The sequence below is a fragment of the Bos taurus genome, chromosome 13 (assembly GCF_002263795.3).
Source record: "Bos taurus isolate L1 Dominette 01449 registration number 42190680 breed Hereford chromosome 13, ARS-UCD2.0, whole genome shotgun sequence".
Classification (NCBI taxonomy): domain Eukaryota; kingdom Metazoa; phylum Chordata; class Mammalia; order Artiodactyla; family Bovidae; genus Bos; species Bos taurus.
The window spans coordinates 37980775-38007018 of NC_037340.1; the positions used below are offsets into that span (position 1 = coordinate 37980775).

At 60.5% G+C, this 26244-nt stretch overlaps 1 protein-coding gene across 4 annotated transcripts in view; it reads right to left on the reverse strand.

Moving 5' to 3' along the window:
• Nucleotides 1-3535: 3535 nt before the first annotated feature.
• RRBP1 (ribosome binding protein 1) overlaps nucleotides 3536-26244 on the reverse strand; it is a 48206-nt gene continuing 25497 nt past the window's right edge. For 3 of the 4 annotated variants that reach the window (XM_025001026.2, XM_025001027.2, XM_025001029.2), the window contains 22 exons: nucleotides 19133-19281; nucleotides 17970-18092; nucleotides 17265-17417; nucleotides 16556-16674; nucleotides 15563-15716; nucleotides 13995-14133; nucleotides 12344-12513; nucleotides 12183-12217; nucleotides 9523-9613; nucleotides 9058-9150; nucleotides 8602-8694; nucleotides 8436-8519; nucleotides 8225-8314; nucleotides 7715-7807; nucleotides 7307-7378; nucleotides 6747-6842; nucleotides 6241-6324; nucleotides 5678-5764; nucleotides 5072-5155; nucleotides 4813-4911; nucleotides 4340-4483; nucleotides 3536-4075 (listed from right to left, as the gene is read on the reverse strand). In XM_025001026.2, coding sequence (XP_024856794.1) covers nucleotides 4040-4075; nucleotides 4340-4483; nucleotides 4813-4911; nucleotides 5072-5155; nucleotides 5678-5764; nucleotides 6241-6324; nucleotides 6747-6842; nucleotides 7307-7378; nucleotides 7715-7807; nucleotides 8225-8314; nucleotides 8436-8519; nucleotides 8602-8694; nucleotides 9058-9150; nucleotides 9523-9613; nucleotides 12183-12217; nucleotides 12344-12513; nucleotides 13995-14133; nucleotides 15563-15716; nucleotides 16556-16674; nucleotides 17265-17417; nucleotides 17970-18092; nucleotides 19133-19281 — 2288 coding nt within the window. In that variant the 3' untranslated portion in view covers nucleotides 3536-4039. The remainder of the gene's footprint in view (nucleotides 4076-4339; nucleotides 4484-4812; nucleotides 4912-5071; nucleotides 5156-5677; nucleotides 5765-6240; nucleotides 6325-6746; nucleotides 6843-7306; nucleotides 7379-7714; nucleotides 7808-8224; nucleotides 8315-8435; nucleotides 8520-8601; nucleotides 8695-9057; nucleotides 9151-9522; nucleotides 9614-12182; nucleotides 12218-12343; nucleotides 12514-13994; nucleotides 14134-15562; nucleotides 15717-16555; nucleotides 16675-17264; nucleotides 17418-17969; nucleotides 18093-19132; nucleotides 19282-26244) is intronic. The other variant, XM_025001030.2, reaches the window with a different exon arrangement.

Here is a 26244-nt window from a genome sequence, read left to right on the forward strand (position 1 = left end):
TCATCCTAAATTTCTCTACTGCAAAGCAGTGCTCTCAGTGACTGTATGGATAGGCGCCCGAGAAGCACTGCAGGCCCCAGACGGCCTTGGTGAAGAATCAGCCTCGGAGGCAGAGCCAGGAGGTTCAGGAGACAGTCTTCTCTGTGGTTTCACCTTGTGACGTGTGGAGCCGCTTGTATGAGCACCTGCCTCCGTGCAGGTATGTGTGTGGGGTGCTGTGGGGAAGGTTTCGAGCAGTGCCCGGGGGTGTGACATGTAAATAGCTCCTGGCACTCAGCTCCAGAAATTGGGAAATGCTAATAGTCACTTCTCTGTCAAGGAGCTTCTAGATTCCTGAGGTTGGGGCCCTAGATTCTCGCTCACCAGCACTACAGGTAACTCTGTTGCAAAATGAGAGTCTTGGACCTCAGCTGACCCTGGTGAGGAATACAACTGCAGGTATTGTCTGCTTCCAGCACATTTACACTTTGACAGGTGCTCACACATTGCAGAAGAGTGGGTGGAAAGCTGACTCAGGGTTCATTGAACGACTGCTCTTCTGCCCCGAGGCAGTGGCAGCAGATACCACCACTGACTTTTAGAGCTAACAGACATTTAGAGGTGGGCTGTGAAGTTAGTTATTCCGAGAATATTAATCTCAGAGAAAACCATGAACACAGTGACGGGTGGAAAGATGGGGCTTGGTCGAGTGGGTTCCTTTCCTAGAGCCCCTCTCCCCTCAGAGTACAGCTGGTCCACACACACCTGTGTGACTTCCACTCTTTACCAGCTCGTCCTTGGACTCTCAGAGCCTAAATGGGCCTGAGGACAGACATGTTGATTGGTCACGATTTGGGGTATTTTCAAAATGTGGAAGCCATCTCCAGACCAAGTTCTAGCTGGGCTGGGGCTGGAAGAACGGTCACTACATGGTTGGGGAGGGGCACTGAAAGGGGACTTACTGAGCCAGGGCCTCAGCCAGTCCAGAGAGGTAAAGTAACTTGTCCAAGGTCATACAGCACTCGGGTCTCTCCCCCCCCCCCCCCACCCCGCCAAGGTATTCCCATCACACCCCTGGTGAGTTATTTATTTGTAAAATCTGGAATTCTGAGTTAGGTTTTGTTCCATTTGAGGCTGGAAGGAAACCAACTCTTCTTTTGGGCTCTGCGTCCTATTAGGCATTTGTGGAGCATGTCTGGTGGTTTCACTGCCTGAAGGCCAGGCATCCCAGGGGTTGTGCATTTTATTGACCCTCCCACGCAGGTGACCAGAGGTAGTCCAAAAAGCTGCAATGGGGCTTCCAGGTCTAGAGGGGCTGCTAATGGGCAGCGAGACCCTGAGCTTCAGGTCAACCCCGGGAGCCTCTGAACTTGGATGTTTTCAGAGCTCCCAGCTCTTCTGTCACCTGGGGTCTGGGGTAGGTGGCTGTCTCTCCACGCCCCCATCTACCCCTGACCGCCTCCCCCATCTTCTTGAGCCTGAGGTTGGACCTGGCCCCTGGACAGCAAGGTCTGCAGGCTCCCCCTGCTGGCCGGGAGCTGCTGCTGCCAGGCCTCTGGCTGCTGGGCCAGTGGTTGGCAGGTGTGGAGGCCCTCACCCTGCCCATCCCCAGACATGGATGCTGGAGCCCTCCAGGTGGTCTGAGGATGGAGCCCACAGGCAGCAGCTTGGCACCCCTAGGGTCTTTTGAGCCTTCCTTCCCCAGAGGTGACCCCGTTCCTTTAGCCTAAGTTTAGTCACTCAGTCATGTCCAGCTCGTTGCCAACGCCACAGGTTGTATGTAGCCTGCCAGGCTCCTCTGTCCATGGGATTCTCCAGGCAAGAATACTGGAGTGGGTTGCCATTCCCTTCTCCAGGGGATTTTCTCGATCCAGGGATTGAACCTGGGTCTCACCCGTTGCAGGCAGAATCTTTACCATCTGAGCCACCTGGGGAGCCCTGCCTAAGGGTCCCCAGCTTTTCAGCCGCGTGGTGGGGGAGGGGAGCTTAGTGGAAAAGCAGACTATAGAGGACCTGAAGGAGGTCCTGCGGGTGACCTGGTACAGGACATAAGGGCGGCTGTTCACCAGAAAATGGCCCTGAACCACTGCCCTTGGGTGAAGGTTCCTGTATGTGGATGAGTCGTGAGCCCTGCCCGGAGTTAGGAGCTCACAGGGGTGTGGGGTGAGGGGCTGCTGGTCACGGCTTCCACAGTCACAAGCCTCCCTTCCAGCCAAGGCAAGGCCCCAGGCCTCCAGACTTCAGCAGGTATTAGAGGCCGCCTTTCACCAGGTGAGCTGCTCCCACTCCCTGGGGGTTCATTGCAGGATGGGGGAGGTGCCCCTTCCACGAGCACTTGAGATGTCACATGAGAACCGAGCCTGTGGCCTGACAGGCATCATCAGTCACTTTTTCCCGCTGAGGCTTCTGGCCAGAACCCTTGGCCTGTGTCCCCCGGCCCTTGGGGTTCCTTTCTCCACTTAAGCCGCCTGCAGGGGTCTGGAACAGGTAGGTCTCATCTCCCTTCCTGGGAAACCTAAGTGGCTCCGGTGCCCTGCCCATTCAGACCCCTTGCCTTCATGACCCAGCTCCACGGGGCCCTCTCACCCACCCTGGCCCCTCATCCCATTTTTCTGCACCCTGTCCCCTCGGCCCTGACCCCTCCTCCCTCCTGGCAAACTCCAGGTCCTGCTCTGTCTCTGGGGAACCATCCCAGAATTTCCAACACCATGATCCCAACACAGTCACCACACCTAAGGCCACTCAGCAGTCAGGTGGCCCACGGACCTAGTGCCCTCTGCAAGCCAGCACCTGGTTTTGGTCATGCAGCCTGAGGTCAGCACTGCCCAGCCCCTGGCCGCTACTTGTGTATGTGGCCCAAGGCAGCTAGAGGAACCTTCCCTCCCTGAGGTCTTGAGGTGCTGGTGACAACCACCCTGGAGGGAGTCAAACCCAGCCTGGAGGTGTGGGATGCCGAGGCTCTCAGGCAGGGGTGAGACCCCCCTCCCATCTGGGTGCACCTGCCATCCAGGTGCTTGTCTTCCCCCAGCCACACTCAGCCCATCAGACCCCTCTCCCAGGCTTCTGAGTCTTGGGACTGAGCTGGAAGTACCACAGAGACCCCTGGGGGCTGCTTCAGTTCAGCTTCTGTTTCTGGGTTGATGCAACCACTCCCATGACCCTGCCTCTAAATCCACTTTTGGCTTAAACTCCAGGTTCCTTACGAAGCCCCCAAATCACCTCTTGACCAGACTCAGATCCCCGAAAACATGAGGGTCCAAGGATCATGGCAAGTTAAGCTGGATGCCGTCTACAGCCCTCCTGAGGAGTGGATGTTTGCCCGGGTCCAGCCAGAAGGATAGAGAGTCCCTTGTTCACTCCTGGAACTCACTTCACACTATGGCCTGGGCCATCCGCAGCCCTGCTCCTCAGGGTGGGGACCAGTCCGTGCATCCATCAGGCCACCAGGTATCTCAGGCCCTGCTCCCTCACCCTGCCCAGTGGGCACTGGGGGACCAGAAACCACACTCATTCTCTCCTGGAAGGAGCCCCCAAGGAAGATGGGACAAGACCAGAGTGCCGGGCGACACGCGGGTTTTAATGGCATTAACACCCAGGAGTCACGCGTCGGTTCTGGGGGCAGCATCTTCCGGGGACTGGGGCTGCTGCCTCGCTGGCTGTGACCTTCCAGTCTGCTCTGCAGCCTTAGGGACTCAGCACTAGAACCACCCGACCCCCAACCCCGCGAAAGACACAATTGCACTGACTGACATACAGACCCCGGGCCCGCCTCCCAGAACAAGCCCTGGGTCTGTCGCACGGCTGACGAGGGCTTTGGCGTCTGCTGGCTGGTGGTCCAGGGCCGGGCCAGGGCGATAGTGTTTCTCGAATGTGACAAAGGTTCTTCTTGTACAAACTGGGTCTGGAAGATCTACTTCTGGTGCTAAGAAACTCTTGTCTTTATGGCTTCTCAGAGCTACCGAAGTTGGGCCCGGATAACGCTGTGTCGGTTGGTTTATTTGTAAGGAATGTGTAAGGCATTTTGGTAAGTTGAACAGTAATTTCATTTTCTGCAGGAGACTCAGACAGAAGTGCCTTCCTTTGAGCTGCCGTCCTCCTGTGGACAGAGGGTGAAGGGGAGAAGCTGGCCGGCGGGGGCACACTCACCCCGGCTCCTAACCCACCCTAACTACGGCCTGCAGCCCAACACCAGAGTGGCCTGGGGCTGGAGGAGACACCGAGGGCTTGGCAGGGGTCCAAGGTCAGCTTTCAGGAATCTCTGTTCTCACCCCTCCAGCCCCTGAGTCCACATCTCCTCCTTGCTGGCCTTCCCCAGGGTCCTGTGCACCCCTACCCCCTGCCCCTCGGGGTCAGCGCTCACTGGTCTGTCCAGCCGCTCCTGCAGCTTCTGCACCGTGTCCTTCTCTTTTGCCAGCTGCTCCTGGGTCGTCTTCAAAAGCTCCTGCAGCTTGGTGGCCGCACGTCCCAGGTCACCAGTTAACTTCTTCTCTTTCTCTAGCCTCTCCTGCGGTTGGAGGGTTGAAGGGGATCAGCCTACACATGACATGCAGCAGGACGGGCCCCCTGGCTGTGCCTGTGGGATCACACCAGGCCCAGGAGGACACGGTCTCCTGGCCACAATCAGGAGTGTCTCTACAGGGCTGTTCGAAGCTGTAGCCCCTGGGGTCACGTACTGGCTGCTGAGCACTGGCCTTAAGTTCTACTTGATCCAGTTGTCTGTGATACTGGAGGCTCAGGAATACTCCCCCACCTCACCTTCCCCTAAACTAGGGTGGACTGTGCCCAAGGGGCCTCCAGGGACAACAGGGAGCGTGAAGTGATGGCACCCAGTACCTTCAGCTGTGCAGCCTCCTCCACCTCCGAAGACCCAAGGGCGCTGGTGCAACGGAGCTTCTCCAACTCCGCCTGCAGCTGACTCGCCACGAGCTGAGCCTGGGGGGGTTGGTGGGGGTGGGGGGCGGTCAGGACCCATACAGAAGGCAAGTGACAGGATGTAGTGACAATCCCCCAGGTGGGTTGCGGCTGGCCCAGCCCTGCCACCCTGACCCACAAGGGCCCTGACAGACAACTGTCAGCTGAGCAGCACCCTGACCTCCTCAAACTCGGCTGTGAGTTTCTGCCGCCGCGTCTGCTCGTCCCCCAGCAGGGCTTCCGTCCGTTCCAGCTGCGTCTTCAGCTGCAGGCAAACACGTTTGGAATCTGGGGCAGGCAGGACCCTTTTAGGCACCCAGGGCCCCCCACCCTGCCCTGCCATGGACACGCGGGGTGGCCTGGGCTCTACAGCCAGTCCTGACTCCCCTGGGTCCCGCTCCCCTGGGGGAGGCGGGACCCAGCAGCTGGGGAAGGGAGCTGGGTGATGGGGGAGAGATGCCAATGGGATGCGGGGTCCTCTGTTGAGACCCCAGGACAGAGAACATCAGCCCTGTGCGAGCCCTGGCCCAGGAGGCCATCCCACCCTGAGGCCACCACCACCATGGGGAGGCTGTTGATAGTTGGCTGGATCAGGGGTCCGGAGGGTGAGTGCCCCACCAGACACCCCAGCCCTCGCCCTTCCTTCCACTCTGCATCTCTTCAGAAGCAGGTGTCTAGGCAGAGCGGGGCTGGTGATCAGCGAGCGTCGGGGCTGCTGTCCCCGCCCCGCACTGGGTGCAGGAGCCCGCGCAGCGTCAGTGACCAACACCCGGCTCGCCCTCCTAACCTCGGCGGGGTCCTGCTCTGCTCGGGGGGCCTCAGCCACGTCACCATCCTCCACATGGCTCTTCATCTCACTCAGCTGCTGCCTGACCTGGAACAGGGAGGCTGGGTTTGTGTTGAGGCATGGCTGGATGCACGCAGCTCCCCAGGAGGACCACAGGCGCTCTCGGCAGCCACAGCCCCTCAGGGGACCTGCTCTGATGAGCATGGCCTGTGTGGGCTCCCCTGCAGGTTCCTGGGGGGCGGGAGGCCAGCACCGAGACCCTTTGCTAGAGTCAAACTGCAGCTGAGGGACCAGACTGCCCTTGTGCACACACTCCACTCACTGCAAGGCCAGTGGCATGGAGCCCAGTGACTCCCAGGGAATGTGGTACATGCGAGACAGAGGTGCGCAAAGCAAGGGAGGGGACCTCCCAGGCCACACTGTGGTCCTAGCAGCCACAGGCCCAGGGTCAAGCAAACGTGCCAGCAGCCCCTCCAGCAGCCCACCCACATCCCCTCTGACTGGGCATGGGAACATGCATACCCAGCCCCCACAGAGCAAGCAGTCACACCATGGCCACTCACCAGGGCAAGCTCGTCGCTTTGTTTCTGGGCTTCACTTTTGGCCGCATCCAGCTGAGACTGAGATTCTAATAAGAGCTGCCTCAACTGAGAAAACAGAGCCGGGTGGCGGGAGAAAAGAAGAGACAACCAGTTCTTGTGAGCACCTCTCAGGGAATCCAATACATGCAGGCACCCGCCCCGGGAACCTGCAGGGGAGGGCAGGGGGAGGCAGCCTCCAGCAGTTTCTGCTGTTTTTAAGACTTGGGAAGCATGGCGTTCAGGACATGGCTTCTCCCAGGCCTTCACAAGTTATGGAGTGTCTTACAAAGCAAAGGTAGAAGTCTGAGATCACTCCAGAATCGGGGTGCTGAGCTTGTCCTCTCTGCTGCCTGAACATGAAGCCCTGTCACGTTTAAATGCCTGCCCATAAGGATGGCGTCGCTGCACCAGGTGGAGGAATTCCCGCACTGCCAGGCTGGCCGGCCTCACCCAGCCCTGCCTGCGGGGCTGCCTGGGACAGGACTCACCCCCGCCACCTCCTGGGCATAGCTCTGGCACTCGGCGCTGGCAGCCGCCACGTGCTTCTCCAGCTCGGCCTCCAGGCGCCAGGTGTGCTCCCTCACCTGGACAGGACGTGCGTCAGAGGCCGCAAACGGGTGGGATGAGAAAGGGACGACCACGGGATCAGGGCTGGCCGGCTCGGGGACAGGGGCTGGAGGGGGCCTCCACGGCCCGACGGTTCCAGGAGGTGCCCGGGGCCAGACCCCTGACATGGTGCCACACACAGGCACCCCGGGACAGGATGAGCTCTCAGGCCTAGAGATTTACTTGCAAGGTCGGTGCTGGGGGACCTGCTCCAAGGCCAGGGTGGATGGACGAGTGTGGCGGGGCTATCCCGCACCCTCCTCCCACAGTTCCTGAGGCCACGGCAGAAGCCACGGTGCACCACCCTGGGCATGCTGCCTCCGGCCACCCCGAGGTCATAACCGCTCACTAAGGAAAAGCAGGGACACGTGGACCAGGAAAGAAAACGACCACAGGAGCCTCCGTCAGAGGACGGCGCTCTCTGCCCAGAGCCCCCACGCACCTGATCAGAACTTTCAAGTTCCCCTTTGAGCTTCTCGACAACCTCTTCGAGATGTTTTACGGTGACCCGTGACTACAAAGCACAAGGAAGGGGCAGTCAAGCATGAGCCCTGGGGGATCTGACCAGGGATGCACTGCTGCGTCTCCTCACAGCTGTCCTAGGACCCACCCCAGGAAGCCCATGGTGCCCCTGCCCCACAGAGTGACCAGCCCCTCTTCCTAGGGCTGGGGTCTCCTAGAGACCAGGATTCAGCTGTCGAGTCTTTCTGTGACCACACTTCATGTGGCGTGACCGAAACGACTCCCCAAGTGACCCAGATGACCCTGTGGGCGTCCCCCTGGCACTGATGGCACTCCGCCCTGGCAGCCTGCTTGGGCAGGTGGACCCTGGGTGCCTCGGGCACCGTACCTCCTGGAGCTCCTCCTCCGCGGCGCTCACCCGGGCCTTCCACACCTGTTCCTCCTCCTCCACGCTCTTCTGCAGTGCCTTGAGCATGGCCTCCTGTTGGGGCAGCCGTGAGCATGGCCTGCAGACCCCACATACATCCCCCAGCTCCCTCCCTGCCCCAGCGGCCACCCTGTTCAGATCCCAGCCCTGCCGGCCACGCAGCGGGGCTCCCCCAGCCAGCGTGCAGAAGACAGAGCCGTTGGGACTCTCGTCTCTGATGGGTCTGCAGCAGGTGGACCTCAGCAGCCCAGGAAGGGCCAGCCCCAGCACAAGGGCTGGGCTCCTGGTGTCATAGGAGAGCCAACCACTCCCCTCCCGCCTCAGACTCGGCCCAGACCTTCACCCTGAGCACCCCTCTTCGCCATTCAGCCACAGGAACAGGGCCCAGAGGGGGGCCGTGCCCACCCAAGGTCACAGAGCCAGCGACCCGGTCGGGCCCCCCAACCGCTGGACTTCCCTGCCGGGCCTCACCGTCTCGGCCAGAATGCTGCGGTACTGGTCACACTCGGCCTGCAGGCCACTCTGCGTCTCCTCCGCCTCCCTCAGCTTGGCGGCCAAGTCCTGAGTGCGGAGGCAGAAGGGGAGGGGTGAGGGGGGCTGGTGAGCCAAAGCCTGACGACCGGCTCCAGGCACCCCCGGGGGACAGGGCAGGCTGTGAGGCTGGATGGCTGTCCGTGCTCACCGAGGGCTCCGGGCTCGCCTGCGGCCGCTTCGACAACTCCAAACAGGCATTCTCTTTGAGCTCCTGCAACCACTCAGCGTAACTCTGAAACAGAAATGTTTTGCAGTTGGGCGGGATGCACCCCTTCATGGGCGGGGGGACCCAGAGGAGCCACCCCGCCTCCTACCTGGTTGGTGGAGGTGGGGAGCCCCGGGAGCAGGGCCAGCAGGGCCTCCTTGGTCTGGGCCTCCGTCAGGCTGAGTTGCTTCTCCGATTCCTCCTGTGGGGAGTCCGGGCAGGGGTTGCGGGGGGAGTGCAGGGGTCAGCCTGGGCGCTCAGGGGGATCGTTCAGACAAGATGTCAGGGCAGAAGAGCAATACAAACAACATCCACGCAGACAGACCAAGCTTGGGCCCCCGGTGGCCTTGGAGGGCAAGGCCCAGCTGAGAAGCAGCACAAAGGATTCACTGCTCCCCACTTCTCCAGGGGAAACAGGCGGGAGGGTGGGCAGAGAACACGTAAGAAGAGGCAGGGATGGGCCCCGGATGGACTCCGGAGCCGGTCTGAGCCCAGGGCTGCCCTGCCTGTGGCTGCAAGCTCTGCTGACCAGCTTGACTGACGCCAGCCCGGAGCCCACACTGACCTTGGCCTGAGTCAGGGACCGCAGCTTCTCCTCGCAGCTCTTCTCGGCCGAGGCCAGAGCCTCCATGGCCTTCCAGTTCTTCTCTCGGAGGTCCTGGCAGGAGAGGGGCATGGTCAGCATGCCCAGCCAGGCTGGTCTCTGCAGGGCATGCAAACCCCCCTGACCTGCCTCCAGACCCCACAGGGGATGCTGGGCAGCACTGGCGCCTGATGGCTCGGGGTGACCCGGTGCCTTTTAGAGAGAGACTCGTCTGTGGGGCTGGGGGTGGGGAGATGAGGGCAGTCACTGGCTCCTCAGTGAAGAGCTTCCAGTCACCTGGAGGCCGACTCTGGCCCAGCCAGGCCTCGGGAGGCGCGGTCAGAGGCTCTGGAAGACGGCCTGGGCCAGGATGCAGCCGAGGCCCCTGTCCACACGGCAGGCGGCCCCTCCCCATCCACACGGCAGGTGCCCCGGCCCCACACTCACATTGTTCTTCGCCTTCTGCTGCTCCACCGCCTCCCTGAGCTCCGTGGCCTCCTTCTCCAGGCACCACACCTGTGACTCCAGCTCCATGAGGCTGGGGACAGACAGCAGGTCACTGTCTGGCTCTGAAGGCCTGCAGCCCCCCCAGGGCCTGTCTCGGAGCCCCTCCTTGTCCCAGGTGCCCAGGGGCACACATGGGGTCTGGGACGAGGGCCAGGCCCCTCCCTCACAAGGCACAGGCTTCAGAGGAGCTTGGGCAACTGCCCAGGCCCCTTCCCCGAGAGCCGAGGGCCCAGAGGCCACCAGAATCCCACTTGGGGACACAGCTGCTTGGACGGAGAGGTCAGAGCAGCCGCGTGGCAAGTGCCAGTACAGGCCCTGGACCGTTGCTTTTTGGGGTGCTCTTTCTTTTGCTAAGGGCTTCCCTGATAGCTCAGTTGGTAAAGAATCCACCTGCAATGCAGGACACCCCAGTTCTATTCCTGGGTCAGGAAGATCCCCTGGAGAAGGGAAAGGCTACCCACTCCAGTATTCTGGCCTGGAGAATTCCATGGACTGTACAGTCCAAGAGGTTGTAAAGAGTCAGACACGACTGAACGACTTTCACTTCACTTCTTCTGCTGCCTGGTCCCGTTCTGTCCCACAGCCTGCGGCCCTGGCCCTTCCCTACGGCCACAGCTGCCCTGGAGAGACGCGGCTGGGCCTCCTGGGAGGACACCAGGCAGCACAGTTGCCCGCAGTCCATCAGGAACATTCCTGCTCTTGGTGGTGCCCGGCAGGCCCTGGCTCCCTGCCGCGACCGCCCTGTGTCCAAAACCTGGCTCTGCCAGGACCCGAAGGCTCCCCCTCAGTCCTGCACCTGGGCTCTGAGACATTGGCCCGAGAGGACCTCAGACACCAGGGGAGCTGGCAGGACAGCGGCACCACCTCCTCACGCTTCCCTCCAGACTCAAGGCCATGTGGTTCTGTCTGCCCCGTCACCCAGATAGCTCGGGGTGGACACTCTAGAACGTCTCTGGCTGTCCTGAGAAAGAGGCTGCAAATGGACACTTTAACATGTCATCTTTTGAGTCTCGATTTAGAACAGGACAGGAAGCCACTAGTGCTGACCTGAAGTAGCACAACCAGGACCGCTTAGGGTCAGGAAGGAAGTCCCTCCGAGGACGCCCCCGGTGGGAACATGTGTTCTGATTTTCTCACCAGGGGCCACAGTGGACAGCTTTTTTGAGGACCGCCACCCTAAGGAAGTGTGTGAAGACAACACCCTCGGGGAGGGCTGTGCGCTGCCTGCCCTGACCCTCACCTTCATTCTAAGTACAGTTTGCACCCAGCCTGGAAGATGGCCGTTGTGGACTTCTAAGATGCTAGTTTCAGCCCACAGAACCTGACCCCACCCTCAAAGCACCACTGGGACCCCTCACAGCTTCTCCGTCAAGCCGCCGGCATTCTGCAGCAGCTGGCCCCCTGCAAATCCCTGCAAGAGCACCCCCAAGGAGGAAGACACAGCCGGCGGGTGACAAGGACACGCTGACAGTCACCCCACTTGGTGGCCACTGCCCGAAGTACATTCCAGAATGTATGGGGTTGGATCACTCACCTCCACCCCAGAATAGGATGGCCTGGCCTAGTCACAACTTCCAGATAAACAGTCTGAGAAGAAAATTTTTAAAAACCCCTCATTCTGTCAAACGTCTGCAGGATGCAAAATACTAGAATCAACCCTATTTACAACATGACCTAAGTACCTAGAAATTAGCAGTGTGGTCCAAGAATCTGATCCTAAAATACAAGAACAAAACACTAAATAAACACAACCTCTCTACCCCCACAAATACCATGAGGAACAAAGTTGCCCTGAGCTGTCTGGAAATGTGCAAGGAGAGGGTTTGCTTCTAAGTCTCCAGCAAGGCGCTGTGGGGCCTCCAAGAGGCCAGCTTCCTTCCCCAGCCTTCAGACCTGAAGCCGGGAATGCGGGTCGTGGTCTAGAGGCACCAGGGAGGTGACCCACCGGCGGCAGCAGCCAGAACAAGGGAGCCTGGTCAGCAGACAGCCCAGGACAAGGCCAACCGCCTGCACAGGGACGGACAACATCGCCAGGCCTCACCCCACATGGCTGCCCTGAGGGCCTCCGGCCACAGCAGCCAGGACCACCCCGTGAGCCCGCAGGCACCTGTTGAGGGACACACACTTGGAGGCGATGGTCACTCCAAGGGATCCAGCCCCCTGGCCTGGGGCACCTCCCCCAGTCTCGGTAGCCTGGGGCTGGCCGCCGACGTCACCCAGTACCAGCCCGTGTCTGGTCAGCTGGGACCCTGCACCATGGCCAGAGCTGTGCCAAGGTCTGGGCAACCTCCAAGGTTCTCCACTCGGGGAGTGTGACCCATTTTCTGTTTGAGTTATGACTTCAAGCCCTAAAATCCCTCTTCCCATAGACATGGAGAGAAACCCCCAACCAGCCAGTCCTTCCCTTCCAGAGATGGATGGAAAGATGAATGGATGGACAGTAGGAGGCCCGGCCACTCTCCCCACAGGCTGGGTCCTGCCCTCTTTCCTGCTCCCCACAGGCACTGGAGGAGGGGTGGGGATGACAGGGCTTCTCAGGGGTCCTCCCCGGGATCCGGGGAGGGATCCCACACCCAGACTGGGCCCCTGGCCCCTCTTACCGGGCCTGCTGCTGGTCGGCCTCCACTCGACTGGCCTGGAACGAGAGAAGAGCCCCACGGTCACCAGGACACATGCCTCAGACGGCAGGTCGTTGCGGGGGGCGGAGGGGGGGGCGGGGCTTGTGGGGTGGGTGGAGGGGCCCCGGGAGAGGGGTGCTGACCTGGGCGTCCTGGGCCTGGCTGGCCTCCAGCAGGGCCTCGATGGAGCGGATCCTCTCCGTGAGCTGCGAGTTCTGCGCCCGGGCCTCATCCAGCTGCCCATGGAGACCACGCAGCTCCTCACACTTGCCCCTCACCTCAGCCTCGGAGGACTGCAGCTTGCCGTGCAGCTCTGCAGAAGGGGTGGCAGGTGGGTCAGGGGTGGGGGGTCACTGACACAGACGCTCCCAGGCTGCCCAGCACACACCCATGGGCTCGAGACACACGGCGCACCAGGGGCAGCCCACCAGCTAGCTGGTGGAGAGTCACCACCAGGCTTCTGCACACCAGGGGACAACAAAGTGCCCCCACCACTTGGCAAAGATGGGATCTGAACGGGTGTCTGCTGCAGAGTCTAAACTCTGCTCCTGGGAGATCGGCTCACATTGCTGAGACAAAGGCGGGAGCTCCTGGCGTGTCCTTTCCCCTTGGCGACCTCCACAACATCCCACCATGGCTCAGAATGCCAGCCACGTTCATCTGACTCTGCACAGCCCCTGGCCCGAGGCTCGCCCCACACACACAGGGCTATGCTGAAGGTGTCCTCCTCCCCACCCCTCACTCATCTCTGAGGCCTGGGGATCCACATCCACTGCTGGCCCAATCCTCTGGGCGCCTCTGTGGCTGCCTGGCCCAGCCCTGGTCCCCGGGCCATTCTGCGCCTCGGTCCTTTCTTGGGCCAGAGCCGGAGCATCCGGAAGGACAAGTGGGGTTGGTCCCTCCACCCCCACCCACACTCCCAGCCCTCATCACTCCACAGGATGGTCACCTGGGCCTGCCTGTCTGCCCCCACACTGGCCACTGCTGCCATCTCCAGCCTTGCGCGCCGACCTCCTCGGTCTGTTTCTTGTACAGTCCAAGTTCAAGTTTGTCCCCATTCCTCAGGGGCTCTGTGCCGGGCATTTCTGCCCTTTCCTGGCCTTTGTGAGGCAGACCTCTTCCAGTCATCCAGACCTCTCTCCCCAGAGGCCTCCCCTGACCACCTGAAGCTACACCAGGCCCATCACAGCAGGGGGTGGCAGCCCAGAACCCTGAGCCATCCCAGCCTATAGCCTGCTTTTGTCAATAGAGCTTTCCTGGCCCACGGCCAAGCCTGTCTGTCCTGGGCTATGTGGGCACTGTGGCAGCAGAGCTGAGCAGCTGTGACAAACACCATCTGGCCTACAAAGCCGAGATCACTACTGCGTGGCCCTTCACAGACATAACTGGCCGCTCCTAGGACCTGCTCCAGGTCACAGCGGCCACTTGGAAGTCTGTCGAGCACAAGGCTGTGCAACCTGGTCACTAGACCGCCTGCCCTGCCTCTCCAGGGGCCCTCAGTGCCCTGGGGGTCTCACCACCTCCTGAGGGGGCAGGTGCCCTGAGAGCATGGGGGACCATGACCCACTTCCAGACCTGGCCCTGGGCCTTACTGAGCTGGAGGAAGGAGAAGGCCAGCGGCAGCCCTCGTGGCAGCGTCTTCCACCCGAGCCCACCTCCCATATCCAGCCCCCACGGCCAGTCCTCCAGACCCCAGGCCTGATCCCAAGCACCCCCGTGTGTCCCCCGACAGGTGCAGGAGTCTAGGGTCCCAGGTGTTCTTGCCCCACGGGGCTGGCCCCCTACCGCCCTCACCTGCCATCTGCTGCTGCTGCTCCCGGGCCTTCTCGGCGTCTGCCCGGAGGCTGGCGTGGCTGCTCTGCGCGCGGCACAGCTCCCGGCTGACCTCGTCCAGGCGCTTCTGCAGGGCCTCCTCGCTCTCCTTGTGAGATGCCTGGGGACCAGCCGAGGGAAGGGGGCTGTGAGCGTGTGAGCGGGAGGCTGGACTCTCTCGGCTCTGCCGTCCAGAGCTCTTCACTCCCTGCCGCCCCGTACCGACGAAGCAGAAAAGCTGCCTAGATATCTGGGTCAGTTCACCCCCTAGACAAGGCCAGGGAGCCATCCTGACCCCTGAAGAGTGGGCACCCACGGAAGACGCTGCAGATGAGACCAATAGTCGCCCCATCTTCACCTGAGTGGGACCTGGGAATGGTCACAGCTGCTGAGTGTTTCTGGGCAAGGTGCTGTCGAGGCGCCCATGTGTCAGCATGGTGAGTCCCGGCCACCCCAAGACACAGGTACCACCATCACACCCACGTTACAGGTGGAAAAACCGGGGCCTCAGGGTCAACACTGTGGGGACTCTGTGTGACTGAGGATGGCAAGACTGAGCAGGAGGAGATGCGCAGAGCCTGGGGCTTCCTGACAAGAGTGACGATGACAACTTGGAACCGGAGGGGTGGCTCCAGCCCTGGGAGCATCGGGACCACCCAAGGGCTTTCAGAGCACACGCACCAGGCTCTCCCTAGGGGTCCTAGTCCCATCTCACTAGGGCCAGACCCACTTTACACCAAACTACCCACCTCAATTCCACCCAAACAATCCCCCTGTTTATCTGTGCCTGTCCTGGGTCCCCTGCGCACATAGCAGTCTCAAAAGAACCTTCTAGTCCTTTCCGTGACACAGTACAACGTGCTACAGCCGAGCTTCAGCGACGAGCAGAAACAGGAGCCAAGCCGTGGGGGTCTCCTGGGTTCATGTGTTCTCCCCAAGAAGTCACACACACAGAGGGGTGACAACTGCCCCGAGACAGGCTGGCCGGGGGATGTGGGGCTCATTCGGCTGACAGGGAGCTGCCCGGTGCCCTGTGGGGGTTCCTCCCTTCAGGGAACGGGTGTCCCCCTGGGTAACTATGAGCTCCCAGGCCACACTCAGGGCTGAGAAGGGAAGAAGCCCCACCGGGTGCTGAAGCCAGAGGCTGTGCGGGGACCTGTGATGACACAGGGTGGGTGACTGCCTGGGGGCTCGTGTCCTGGCTCCAAGTGAACTGGGGGGCCTTGCTTAACTCTTTGCCTCCCGTCCCTTCTGGAGAAATGGCACATAATACCAGTATCTACCCCATGGGGTTACAAGGAAAATTAGCTGAGAATTAACACTGGTGCGTGTTTAGAACAAATGCCAAGCACATAGATGGCGCCCACTTGACGCTGACCAGGCATCACCAGTAACAAGACCAAGGCTGAGGGTTCCAGTCCCAGCCCTGCCTGGGTCTCCGGCAGCCACAGTCACAGCTGAGGACAGACGACCCCAGGTGGCCGGATGGGCCAGGCGGAGAGGCTTGGTGGGCAGGATACACGGGCACGAGGGGTGCCGCCGCCCCTCACCTGCAACTGCAGGACCTGTTTCTCCACGGCGGCCGCCTTGGCCTCCAGGGCCTTGCGCTGCTGCTCCTCCTGCCGCACGGCCTCCGACTTTTCCACCAGCTCCTTGCTGACCTTGCCCAGCTCCTGCCGGAGCTTGGCCAGCTCTGTATTCTGCCTGCAAGACAGTCACCAGCCCCCAGAATGACGGAGAGGAGAGGGCTGAGTCGGCTCCCGTGTACCCTGAGAGCTGCCCAGGGTGATGGGGACAGATGGCCCTGAGCCATCCTCTGGGGCCCCAGCTCTTTCTTAAGTCGTTGCCCGAGTCTTGGACCCCACCCTGCTGAAGCCCCTCTATATCATTAGCCACATGGGGTGAGATGTGTTTTGTTGAAAATGGTATTTCACGAGCAGGGTGGGTGGGGTGGCTCAGTGAGAGCCAAGAGCAACACGGGCCTGAAAGCAGCCCACAGAGCCAACAGCAGCGGCTGATTCCTCACGGCTGATCTGGGCCCAGACGAGCCCTGGGAGACAGGTGGACGAGCCTCTCCACCCCGAGGGCAGGGCCGCTGGCGGGCTCAAGTCCACACACAGGACTCATTGGCCAGAGGGACCACGACCAGGCCGGGAGGCCACACAAAGCGGGAGGCTGTGCCATTTTACAGAAGAGACCCCTCAGTGCTGCACAGAAGCTGGGTCTCAGGACCAGGCAGGCAGTCCGGGGGGGCAGGTCCAGGCCCACCTTTCCCAGCGTGAGGAGGTTGTCAGCCTGCCACCTCCTTCCCTGGCACCTCCTCACGGCAGGACTGACTGTCCAGCCAGCGACAGTGACAGACCAGGTGAAGTGGACAGACAAAACTGTCCCCCAACCCTGGGAGGCAAGAAACCTGGCCAAGACCAGCTCTGCTCTGCTGACTGGGGGGCACAGACATGGCCCCCAGCCCCCGGGGCTGCGGTGGGAGGCCAACTGGCGGGCTCTGGGAGCCAAGTGCAGCTTGGGGTGCATGCAGGGCTTACTTGCTCTCCACCTGGCTCGTGGCCTGGTTCAAGGCGTCCCTCAGGATGGAGTTCTCCTGCTGCAAGCGGGCCAGCTGCGCACTGGGGCCATTCTCCAGCTGCTCCTGCAGTGTCCGGATCTAAAAGGGCATCCGAGGGGCATCAGAGCCTCGCAAGGACAGCCACTTCAGGAGCAAGGTCGGCAAGCTCCCAGCTCGCAGACAAAAGCACCTAGCAGAGAGCTTAGCCCAAAGCCCAGGCGTGCTGGTTCACTCGGCTGCTGACCAAGGTCCTGAGACAGCACAGAGCCCACAGCCACCCCGAGGACGCCTGTTTCCTACTCTCTGACCCCCTGGGCGCAGCCCCTGCCACCCCAGGGGGATAGAGGAGACAGTGCAAGGCTCCAAGTCCTCAGGCCAGAGCTGGCCAGGCCCTCCGCACTGGGACCGTGCAGATTTCAGGCCCCTTGTTTTGCTGGGTCCTCCCAATCTCGTAGGGAGAAGGCAGAGCTAGCAGGACTCCAGGGTCATGGAGAAGCTGCGAACTTGACCCACAGGCCCCCAGAGTAAGGGATGGTCATGTCCCAACATGACCACTTGGGACCAGAGTATTTTCAGAAAGTGCTCTTTAAACGCATGCACGTCTCACCAGCCAGAGAGAACAGCCCCTTGCCCCGCCCCCAGCCCCCAACAAACCAGGCTGGGAGGACCCGCCCCGTGACTGTGCCCACCTTGCCCTGCAGCTGCTGCACCTCCTTCACGTGCTCCCGGTAGCTGGCCTGCATGCGCGCCTGCACGGCCGTGATCTCCTGCTCCCGGGCTACCAGCTGCTTCTTCACTTTGGCCTCCCCAGCGGCTGCCTTGGCCTTTTCTGCTGCCAGCTCCTGGAGAAAGCAGAGGGCAGGGAGGTAGGAGTTCATCAGGTGAAACCAAGGCCAGCACCACCCAGAGCATTTGATAAGCCCCCCACTCCGGCTGTCTGTCCATCCATCCCCCACAAAACACACCATCCCCCCTGGCTTGGAGCCAAGGCCCTAATTCAGGACAGAAACTCGGACTCCTTGTGAATGAAAGGATCCAGGGCTCAGGGCCCAGGGTGCCGTGAGGCCCCGGCCGCCTCCCTGCACCTGCTGCCCCGCAGAGAGGCTGGGCACGGAGAGGAGACGACAGCCACACACAGCACTTTGCTGGGAAAGCACGGCTGTCACAAGACAAGGGGTGTTGCCAGCCCCTCAGGGACCCGGGCTTCCTCCCCAGGAGAGACGAGGGCAAAAAAACCCCAGGTGAGCTGTGACAGGAGCAGCCATGTGCCAACTGCCCCTGAGCAAGACCCCTACCCCGTGTCGGGGTGGCCCAGACCCCCAAGACTGGAGCTCATGGGCACACCCAGGCTCTTGGAGTCCTGGGTCTTCACTGGCCCTAGACCCCGGCCCCACCTTGTTGAGCTCCCGCAGCTTGCTCTTGGCGACGGCTGCATCCTCCTGCTCTGTGGCCAGCAGCTTCTCCTTCTCTTCCAACTGGCGTTTCAGAATCACTACGGGGTCGCCCTTCTGAGTGGCCTGGAGAGGCCCACAGAGCCACATTTAACAGGAGGCACGCAGATGCGGGGTTTGAGCCCCAGTCCAGCCCTCAAACCCTGACCCACGAGCAGAGCCCTGGCTGGATGGTGTAGGAGTGGTTCCTTGCCAACCACACACACACACGGAGGGGAGGTCCCACCTCAGCTGCCCGGCCCGTCAGGCCTCGGGCCCGCGGGTGCAGGAGCTGCTTGAACCCAAAGCTCTGGACCCCGGGGGCAGTTGTGGGGAGCATGGCGTTTCCCTAACCCAGGTTGATGGTGGTCAGGGCCTCTCCCTGGCCTGCTGGAGGCTATTGGCCATCGTTCCCGGCTCAGTGCCCAGCCCTGAGCGGCTGTGTGGGGCCAGCTGAAGTGTGGAGGCTGGGCTGGGGGTGGGGAGGGTGTATTCTGGGTGTACTGGCCTGAGGCCAGGCCTCTCTTGTGGAGGGGTGTGGTCAGCATGACATCCAGCCACTCAAGCCCAGGAGACGGACAGAAGCTCACTGAGCAAAGAGCTCCTGTGACCCCAAGGCCCGTCTCCCCTCAGCGGGGGCCAGGGCTGAAAGAACCCAGTGGCCTTGGGACAGGGACCACCAGGCTGGCTTTCAGAACACTCCCCAGACATCTCTCACCTCCGAGGCACCACAAAATCCTCTAGCAAAATTACCTATGATGCAGGCTCTGTGTAAGGAACAAACGTGCCCCACAGCACTTCCTGGGGGCAGCTCGTGGCCTCTGCACCAGAGAGGGAAAATCCAGACAGGCAAGCATCTTCCCTCCTGCCCCCAAGCCCTGGCCACAAACCAGTGGGCCAGCTCCTGCGCCCGCCTTGATGCCCCTCCTGTAGTGGCAGCTGGGCTGACTCACCCAGCCATCCCAGGAAGGGGCAGCGAGGAGGCAGGTGGAGGGGTTTCAAGGACCTTCTGTGCAGCTGGACAAGCCCCAGGGAGGCCGGGGCCCTGGGACCACGTTGGGTGTGGGGGTGGCCCCTGGACAGCTGCCTGCAGCTGCAGTGGCACCAAATGTGGCAGGGGGGCCCACCTTGTGCCACGTGTCCTGCACGATGCCCGCCTTGTCGGCCAGAATCTCCATGAGCCGCTGGGCCTCTCCCTCGCTGAGCACCATGCTTCCAACAGCGGAGACCAGCGTCTTGTAGGGCAAGTGTAGAGTGCCATTGGCATCTGGGGGCCCTGTGGATGGAGGGGAGGGTGGGCATCACACACGGGCACAACAGCCAAGCCCAGCATACCCCGGAGCAGGAGCCAGTTGGGGTCCTGCCCAGACAGCACAGAGATGGTCCCCAGTAGAGAAACACTGAGCGTCCCTGGGCTGGAGGAAACAACCCCTGACCTTTTCATCATCAGGAGCAGACGTGGGCAAGGCACACTCTCCCCAGCCAACGGCCCGGTCCAGCTCGGGCTCTCACCACCCAGAGAGGCTCACAGCCCTGCCAAGACCGCCCACCCACTCCGTGGCTCTCGGGTCCAGACTGACCAGCGAGCCCATCAGCCCGACGGCTGCAGCCCCACACTGAGGAGGAAGCCACCTCCCACGTGTCCCGGTCCAGACCCTCTATTTGCAGCTCTCCCCGGATGAAGAGTAAGGCAGGTTCCAGGAGGGATGGCTGGGCCAGCCTCATCCAGGCCTGGCCACCTGCTGGGCTGGGAGCACCTGACCTGTTAGAGGACACAGTGCCAGGTGCCAACAGCCAGCTGTCACCCCTGGATACCCCCAACATCCCTACAAGAGCTCCGCTTTCTCACAGGCCCTCATGCAGCCCCAAAGGCAAGAGGGGGTGAACAGGGACGCCCCTGTTCTCATGCTGCGGCTCCAACCTGCCCTCGGCGGAAAACAGGGCCCCAAACGAGCCGAAACAAAGCAGAGTGGCTGCCTACAGCGGCACCTGCCGCCAAGCCCACCTCGCCGAGGATGAGCGAGGCGGAGGTTTCCATGGCAACACGAAATTCTCTGCCTGTCACAATATTTTCATCACACGTGAAAACACTTGGCAGAATGCCCTTGTAAAGGGGACGAGGGGGTGGGGGTGTGTGGTTGCTACAAGTACCTTCACTCAGAACTTCTTGACCCGCAAAGCTCGGGAATGAAAGATAACCAGACTAACATTCAGGCCTAGAGCTCAAGGTGTCATGGAAACTGGGGGTGGAGGGGTAGCGCCCTTCAGTCTTCACAGTTGTCACTGAAATATGTATGTTAAATAATTTTAATGGAGAACTTCTGCACCCAAGGGGCTTCCGTTGCGGCTCAGCTGGTAAAAAATCTGCCTGCAGTGCAGAGACCTGGGTTTGATCCCTGCGTTGGGAAGATCTCCTGGAGAAAGGAAAGGCTACCCACCCCAGTATTCTGCCTGGAGAATCCCACGAACAGTATAGTCCATGGGGTAGCAAAGAGTCGGGCACGACTGAGCACCTTTCACTTACTCACTCTGCACCCAAGAGACAGCTCGAGGACAGCTAAGCCCAGAGAGAAGGAACGAGTCGGATGAAGACCCCACAGTCAGCGCCTTGGTCTCTGGGCTTCCTCTCCTCTGGTCAGCTGGAAGCCCGATGTTCCTGCCTGGGTTCTCCAGAAGAGGGCGCCCACTGGGTCAGACCTGCCAGGACAGCCTGGCTGAGGCCGGCCACTCAAACCTCCTTCCTGCTCTCTGGACTCAGAGAGGCAGGCCTGCCCCTGAACTGCCCACACGCAGCCACCAGCCTCGCGGGCACCTGCCAGGGGGCTGGTGGTGGGAACAGGAGTGGTTCCCGGAGGGGCACACACCAGATTCTGAAACCTGGTATGAAAAGAAAGAATGTCAAGGATCTGCAATAATTTTTCATACTGATTGCAAGCTGAAGTGATACAGCATTTGGGGTAAACTGGGTTACGTGAAATACATCATTAAAGCGAATTCCATTTGTCTTTCGTTCACCTTTCTTAATGTGGCTCACAGTGTATTTCCACCGGACAGACTGGCTACTCTGTTCCAGCCTTGGGGACCCCAAGCACTGCCTGCCCCAGACTGCCTGTCTTCCCAGGCCCAGGAGTGGTCTGGGGAAGGGGACTCAGCAGCTGGACGATGCAGCTATGTGTCCATAAGGAACACCTCTCCCTTCACAGTGTCACCCCAGGGGTCTCACACGTGCGTCTCTTCTGGAGGGCCTGCTGCACAGACTGGGAGAGTGTCATCCTAATACATGTCTGTTAAAACTGTCTCACGTAATTACACTAAATTGTATTAGACTTCCTAATCAAACAAAGTAATACAAAACTTGTAAAGCTATGCAATAGTGAAGTTTACTTCCCCTTGCTCACCCCAACAGAAAATTTCACGGCCTTCTCCACCCCCATATAAATACTTCAAAATTATTTTCAGAGACGTCACGTTATATTTCTCCATTAAGGCTAAGGACGGTACCATTTCTAGTCTCCCCAAATCAGGGGAAGTAAAACTGAAAGAAAAGAACCGAGAAGCAGGAACCTGAGCCCCACGTGAGTGGCATTTATTTCTGGGTTTCAAGGTCTTCTGGCCAAACCCCCAGCCCTAAGCTCAAGCCCACAGGGGCCGGGGACTGGGTATGGGGGGCGGGCGGTGGGCGGCACACTGACCCACACATGGGACTAACATTCCTCCAGCAAACGTCCAAGGCTAGAAAGAATCCTTGGGGCTGGGAAATCTTAAGGCCCCGAGATAAATCTCTCGAAGACTCAACATCTGTTCTGTGAAGCCACGGGCCTCACCAAGACCATGTGGCCGTGAATTCCCTGAAGACAGGGGCAGCCAAGGCTTTGCGCACGATGGTGCATCTGAAATTCCAGGTGCGGACAGGCCGGAGGCCTAGGGGAGAAAGCCGGTGGCAGGAGGGCAAGGTCGCCAGGCAGGGCCAGTGTCTCATGGAGTCAGTTCAGGGCTGAACCTATCCACGGGCCGGTTTTAGTCTGCAGGTCTGCAGGCAGTGGGTACCCTGTCAGAACAAGGGCCCTGGAGCCCTGAGCTTGAATTCTGGCTCAACTCCTTGCCAGCTGGGCATCCTAGGGCAAGCGGCTTCACCTCTCTGCGCCGATTTCCTCATCCATGAGGAAGGGTGACAATCACTCCTCCCCCACACGACAGGTTAAATGGCAACGCGCTGGGCACAGGGAAAGCACCGCAGGGTCCATGAGCAGGGCCGGGCACACCCCAGACCCGGCCCCTCCCTGAGCAGACAGCACCCCAGGGGGGACTTGTTCCAAGGGGTCCCCTTCCTCTGCCCCCCGACGATCGCCACAGACAAGTCATGCCAAGCCAGCGCCATGGCCTGTGCCCCTTTAGCCCCTGCCTTGCACACAAGGTCACGGGGGCAGCATGTTTAGAAAAGCTAGGAGCCTGTGTCTCCTTGGGCCCTCAGCCCCGAAGCACACACCACTCGTATAACATGCACAAGCCTCAAATTCCAGAACTGCACTCCTGTCTGTGACCACGCTTGGAGGCTTAATCACCCAACATCACTCCAGTCCTGCAGAGGGCATGGAAGTCTCCCTCTCAGTGTCGACTGAGGGGTCCCTCGGGGAGAAGCCCGTGAATGGTCTCAGCCAATGGGCGCTCGGTGGGCTCCCCACGCTGCTTCGGTCCCTGGAAGCCCTGCCCTGCTCATGCCCGGCTCAGCCCATGACAGGGTGACGTCGGAGCTGCTCCAGGAACCGCACTTGCGACAGACAGCTGGGATCCAGCTGGGGTGGTCGCCAGGCCCCAGGATGGTCATCAGGATGTGCCAGCTCCATGCCGGCCGCTGCTGCAGGTTCCCTAAGCCCTGCCTAGGGGGTCTCCCAACACCAAGTATGCATCGACTATGTACCCTGCAGTCTGCAAAATGCAGGTGGGAGGGAAGGAGGCAGGAGAAGGAAGGAGACCCCAGGCACGGAATCAACAGAGCCCCAAGGACCCCTAGGGAGCGGCCATGGCAGCAACGCTGAGAGGGCTTTTATCGCAGGAGATGCTCATGCCAAATGCTCTGGGCAGAGAGCAGTGAGGGCTGGGGCTCCAGGAAGGGAGGGAGCAGCAAAGACAGGCACCAAAGGCGGCAGAGCAGAGGCAGGCAGGGCTACAGTGGGTCCCAGGCGTCACGGGCCCTGGGGATCCAGGTGTCACCTCGTGGGCAAGGGAGCATCACTTGGGAGTGAGCCGGGTCTGCACCTGAGGATGCCGGGGGACCAGGCAGGTCAGGGACGAATCCAGGCCAGGGGCTGAGCGTGCTTAGGAAACTGGGCGGCGACAGAGACCCCGTGTTAAGCCTGGGGCTCTGAGGGCGGGACACACGGTGCAGTGTCAGGGCGGGGGGAGGACATCCAGACCAGTCCCCAATGCCTCTGCACAGCTGTCACCCCAACTGTGTGGGTGGGGGGCCGTGCATGGTCCCCTGGACAGGAAGCCAGAGTCCAGCCTCGGGAAGCCCTCCAGGACATCCCCAGTCACCTGAGCCATACCCAGGCCACAGGCCCAGGCCCCCAGGAAGGGCCCCCTGCCCTCCTAGAAGCCAGCACTTCTCGACCAATCATGAGACTCAGAGACAAGACAAGCTCCTGACTCCCGCTGACCCCAAGGGCAGAGGGCGGCCCCCATTCAGAGTGGCCGGCAGGCCACCCATCTCCAGAAACAGGAAACTGAGCCAGCACCATCACGGCCCCCACCCCCCAGGAGCACGGACAGTGGCCGTGAAGGATTCTCCTGAGCCTTCAGGAAAGGGGTCCCCCCCAGGCCCTCAATGGAAGAGCCCCCAGATGCGGCAGAGGCGCAGCTGTGGCTCCGGCCGGGCTGAGACTATGGCAGTGGACGGGCCCTGGCAGCACAAAGATGGTCGACTGCAAGCCCGTCTCAGGCCAGAGCCCAGCACCACCCGGGCCGTCTGCCCTGACAGGGTGAGGGCCCTGCACGGTGGTGCACTGGCCCCGGGCACCTCGCATCTCGAGGGCACTGGAGCAAAGCACAAGTAATGTCGAGAGCAACCGTACCGGGGCCTCTGAGTCAGGCCTTCTCATCTGGTTAGAGACAAAAGTCATCTGCTGATAGACTGGGAGCTTGTCCATATAATGATGCCTCATGGAATTTTTTTTTTTTAATTCTACAAATTGAATGACTTTATTTTTCTCTTTATATACTTTTTGTTACCCCCACACCAATTTTAATAAAATCCATTTTAGATCTGAAAAAAAAAAAAAAGAACACATCACAGTATTTCTTTAAGAAATACAACCCTGGAGGACCTGTGGGCGAGATCCTTCCTCGGGCCTCAGACAGCCATGAGGTCTGACCTACGGCCGGCAGAAAGGACGGGGGACGGACAGCCTTGGGCCCCTGTCCCGGCAACGATGGGAGACCTGGTGCTGCCATGTGTGAGAGGGCTGACCAGGAATGACCGGAAAGCTCTGGAAGAACGTCTTCCAGCAGCTTCTCTAAGGCGTGACAGTGCCGCACTGACACGAGACTCGCCTCCCCAGGGGATGTTTTGTTCTTTTGAAAAAGAAGAAAAGGAAAAGTTGGGTTTGAAGAACTTACACAGAAAGTGAATTAAATAAAGGCTCATGAGCCGGTAGTTTTCTTCAGAGCTTCCGACCCTGAGAAACCGAGTTTAGTTTGAAAGAGAGGATCAAGCATGGTCTCACCAGCCCCCATATCCTGGGGAGAGGGGCGGGCGCAGATGGAGACCCAGGCCCAGGGTGCCTCACCCCCCCACCCCTTCTGGGAAATCTCAAAACAGACTTGAACTCTAGTTACTGCCGTCAGAGAACAGGCAGAGATACAAGCCCACCTTATAGAACGCTGGGGGATAAACGCATAGAAGGACCCCTGCCCTCACCCCAGGCTGGGGTGCAGCAGGACCCCGGGGTGCAGTTCCTGTCCAGTCATACAGCCTGAGATGGGGCCCTGCAGACTACACACACCTGGAGTGATGTTCTCCCGGCCACTTTGGGTCACAGAACACGGCTCCAGTCCTGCGTTTCCCGGGGTCTGGCAGCAGCAGGAGGCCTCTCACAACACGGAGTTGATGGCCCCAGGATGCAAAAACCTCCTTTCTCTCTCATCCGACCTTAGTGCCCACCGTCAGCTGGGTGCCCAGGGGTGGGGACACACTGAGAAGGACTGGCCGCTTCCTTCCTCACCCGGGGCCCCCAAAGAAGCAGGAGGCCCTCTCGCTGCTCAGAGGCCACTTGGGGTCCTGCGGTCAGGGCTGGGCTGCCTCTTGACACCCAAAGGGGTGCAAGCTCCACCATGGTCCAATGAGGGCCTGTTTCCTCAACTCATAGACCAATGTGGAATTTTTCTCTCCCACTAACAAGAATACATGTTATAGAAAAACTAGAAAGTGTAGATGGGTGAAGGGAAGAAAATAAGTCACTCACAGACCTCCCCTCAAAGACGGCCTTTCTCCCACGTAGACCTGTGAGCATATGACTCGTGGGGCCTAAGGGCATCTCCACCTCCCAGAGGCTGGCGGGGTCCAGCTGGTGTGGTCTCTGGCCCAGGGTTTAGGCCCAAGTCTGCAGGATGGATGGCATTTGGCATAAAGCCAGGGCACAGAGTCTAAGAGGAGGGTTCCCCAGGCGCCCTCCTGCCCCCCTCCCCGCCTCAGTGACACCCACAAACCAAGCCCCCTGGCAGCATAAGGGCTCAGGCCCAACTCAGAAGGTGCCTCCTGTCCAGCCCAAGCCCGTGTGTCCGGTTCAGGGGGCCTGGTCTGCGCCACGTTCACGTGGACGCAAGTCCAGGAGCTGGAGAGACAGTCCTGTCAAGAGGGTCCCAAAGCACAGCCACAGCCACACACTTCCTGGGCAAGAAGCTGCTTTCCTGACCAACGCAGACGCTAGCTGCGGTGACTCTCAAGACAGCAAACCAGGGGAGGCCTGGACGGTGCCACCAACGCTCGGGAGCTTCAATTCCAGAAATTTCTACTTCACAAGGATTCCATGAATTCCCTCTTCTCCAGACAGTGGCAAGAGAACCCAACTTTCTGTTTCATAACCAAGTGCTTTCCTCTAGTCCACACCTGGGTTCCTAATGGCCTCCAACGTTACCTGCATCTCCACACAGCCACGTGAGATGCTCACGTGGGCTCATCACTGAGGGGACCGTCCGCCGTGCCAGGCCTTTGGTGGGCAAGGTGGATGGGGCTGTCTCCCTA